Source organism: Myotis brandtii, unplaced genomic scaffold (assembly GCF_000412655.1).
Source record: "Myotis brandtii unplaced genomic scaffold, ASM41265v1 scaffold139, whole genome shotgun sequence".
In the NCBI taxonomy this organism is placed as follows: Eukaryota; Metazoa; Chordata; class Mammalia; order Chiroptera; family Vespertilionidae; genus Myotis; species Myotis brandtii.
Genome location: NW_005354965.1, coordinates 1220943 through 1223360, shown reverse-complemented (window position 1 = coordinate 1223360; position 2418 = coordinate 1220943). Strand labels below are relative to the sequence as shown.

The 2418-nt window shown below is 56.6% G+C and overlaps 1 protein-coding gene across 1 annotated transcript in view; it reads right to left on the bottom strand.

The window, feature by feature from the left end:
* Positions 1-230: 230 nt before the first annotated feature.
* IFNGR2 (interferon gamma receptor 2 (interferon gamma transducer 1)) overlaps positions 231-2418 on the bottom strand; it is a gene marked incomplete at its 5' end in the record, with an annotated part of 17857 nt that continues 15669 nt past the window's right edge. The window contains one exon of the mRNA XM_014535169.1: positions 231-977. Within this exon, the coding sequence (XP_014390655.1) occupies positions 825-977 (153 nt within the window). The remainder of the gene's footprint in view (positions 978-2418) is intronic.

The window sequence follows — 2418 nt, the reverse complement described above, 5'->3', positions numbered from 1 at the left end:
CACAGCCCGCCGTGGTCAGCCCACGTGACCATCACATGAAACGGAGGTGACACAGCTTCTGAAAGGCCCGTTACACCTTCTCAAGGAACCAGGCGGCCCACGTGGAGTTCTCGCCTCTCTGCTGGGTGTGCTTGGAGACCGAAGTCCAGGTGTGGTTATTTAAAAAGCGTGAAACTCAGAAAATAGGCCAAAATAAGAAGGCAACGTGGAGAAGGAAAGCTCACATAGACTTTTTAAAACGTTAACTACACAGTCCTTTATTTCGAGGTTGAAAAAAACCCTTAAATTACTAGGAAAATATTTACAGGATTAATTCCGCTTTAAGCCGGGGACTGGCTGTGAAGGCACTCAGGGTCCCCGCTGGGCCAGCGGGCGGTGACGGACAGGCGACGGGGCCTGTGGAGTCCAGGAGCGGCCCGGCTCCTGCCTGCGGGTCGGACGGGGGAGCTCACCAGAGCGCCCGGGCCACTTGCTAACAACGAATGACAGGCCTTTTTAGTGTTTAAGAGAAACCATTTTGGGGTGATATCTCTGTAGAATCATTCGTAAAATCATACGATTAGAAAATTCTTAAAGAAAAAAGTAAACGTGTCTTCCCCAACAAGGCGCACTTGTACCCCCAGCCGATGGCCCTTCCACCGTGGGGACTTGTAGTCCTGGGCTGGGCTCAGTCCCGCTCCAGCTCCCGCAGGCTGGGTGGCGTGGGCTCAGGGTCCTGCTCCAGCTCCCGCAGGCTGGGTGGCGTGGGCTCGGTCCCGGTCCCGCTCCAGCTCCCGCAGGCTGGGTGGCGCAGGCTGGGTGGCATGGGCCGACAGCACTTTGGGTCAAAGTGTTGGGGGAGCGCCCTCTGCTCTGGAGAGCGCCCTCTGCTCCTGCTCTGGAGACGAGACTTCGGACACCGATTCCCAGGCATCGTCCTCGGCCGGGCTGTCCTGGTCCAGGGCCTCCAGGATGTGCTGAGCCGGGTCCTTTAAATACTGGGAGAGGTGGACACGACACCGTAATGAGTTTACCAGCTCGAAACCCCAGACCTCGGGCTCTAGTCTCAGTCGGCACCGTTGTGTGTTCCTCAGGTTCACTTCCTATGCTGTCCCCGAGGAACCACTTCCACACCCTGAGCACCACTCGGCCTGCGCCTGCCTAGCCGCTCTGACCCGGTCAGACCCTGATGGTGACCAAGGGGGTCTCTCTCAGGACAAGCCGGGCCTGCCCACTGCACTGGGCGCGTTGTGGGGACTCATCCTAGCACAGTGATGGCGAACCTATGACACGCGTGTCAGAGGTGACACGCGAACTCATTTTTTGGGTTGATTTTTCTTTGTTAAATGGCATTTAAATATGTAAAATAAATATAAAAAATATAAGTCTTTGTTTTACTATGGTTGCAAATATCAAAAAATTTCTATATGTGACACGGCACCAGAGTTAAGTTAGGGTTTTTCAAAATGCTGACACGCCGAGCTCAAAAGGTTCGCCATCACTATCCTAGCAGGTTGCGGACTGGTTCCCAGCGAAGGAGCAGGCGGGACCTCTCGGTCGGCGACGGGAGAGCAGGCTCGCTGGCCGCCCGGAAGCAAATACTCAGACGTATTCCATCAGCTTCTAACCCTACACGTCCCGACTGACCTCAGGGCCCGGCCGCCTCCCAGAGCCTCGGGGGCTGGGGCTGTGCAGGGAAACAAGATTTTCCTCAAGAGCCCCCCAACCTTTCTGTTGCAGGCCTTTGCCATACTAGTAACACCCTCGAACCTGGTGTGCAAAGCCTTGTGCTCACAGCTCTGGGTGCGTTCACTCTAGAAAAATCCCCAGTGCACACGTCTGCCCCGAAACGCACGCTCCTTCCTCGACTTCTGTCCCTGCTGCTCGCATCCCAGCCAGGCCCCCCAGTGTCCCCCCGAAAGCACGGGCGCTGTGTTGCCTGAGAGAAGGCCCTCCTGCCTCCAACTCCTGGCCAGGTCGCCATTTTGGCTGACCCGGTGCCGTTAAATTTTTTTAAATTGTGGTAACAGACACATAACGTAAAAGCGATCACCGCACCGTCGTTAAGCGTGAGGCTTAGCAGTGTTGAGTACACTGACATTGTTGTGAACCACCGCTCCCCTCCATCTCAGTAACTTCCATTTTACAAAACAGACACGCTGTCCCCACTGAACGTGAACTCGCCGTCCCCACCCTTCTCCACTGTCTGTGAACTTGAGGACCTGAAGTGCCTCACGCCAGTGGAGTCACGTGGTTTCCGTCTTTCTGTGACTGGCTGGCTCAGCTCACTGGCCCGATGCCCTCCAGGCCCGCCCATGCCGCAGCGGGGTCAGAGGGTCAGAAGCTCTTCAAGGCGGAGTGGTGTTCTATTGTGTGCGTGTACCACGTGTTTATACCCCGCACTCCCGCGCCCCCCCCCCCCCCCCCCCACCCCGGGCG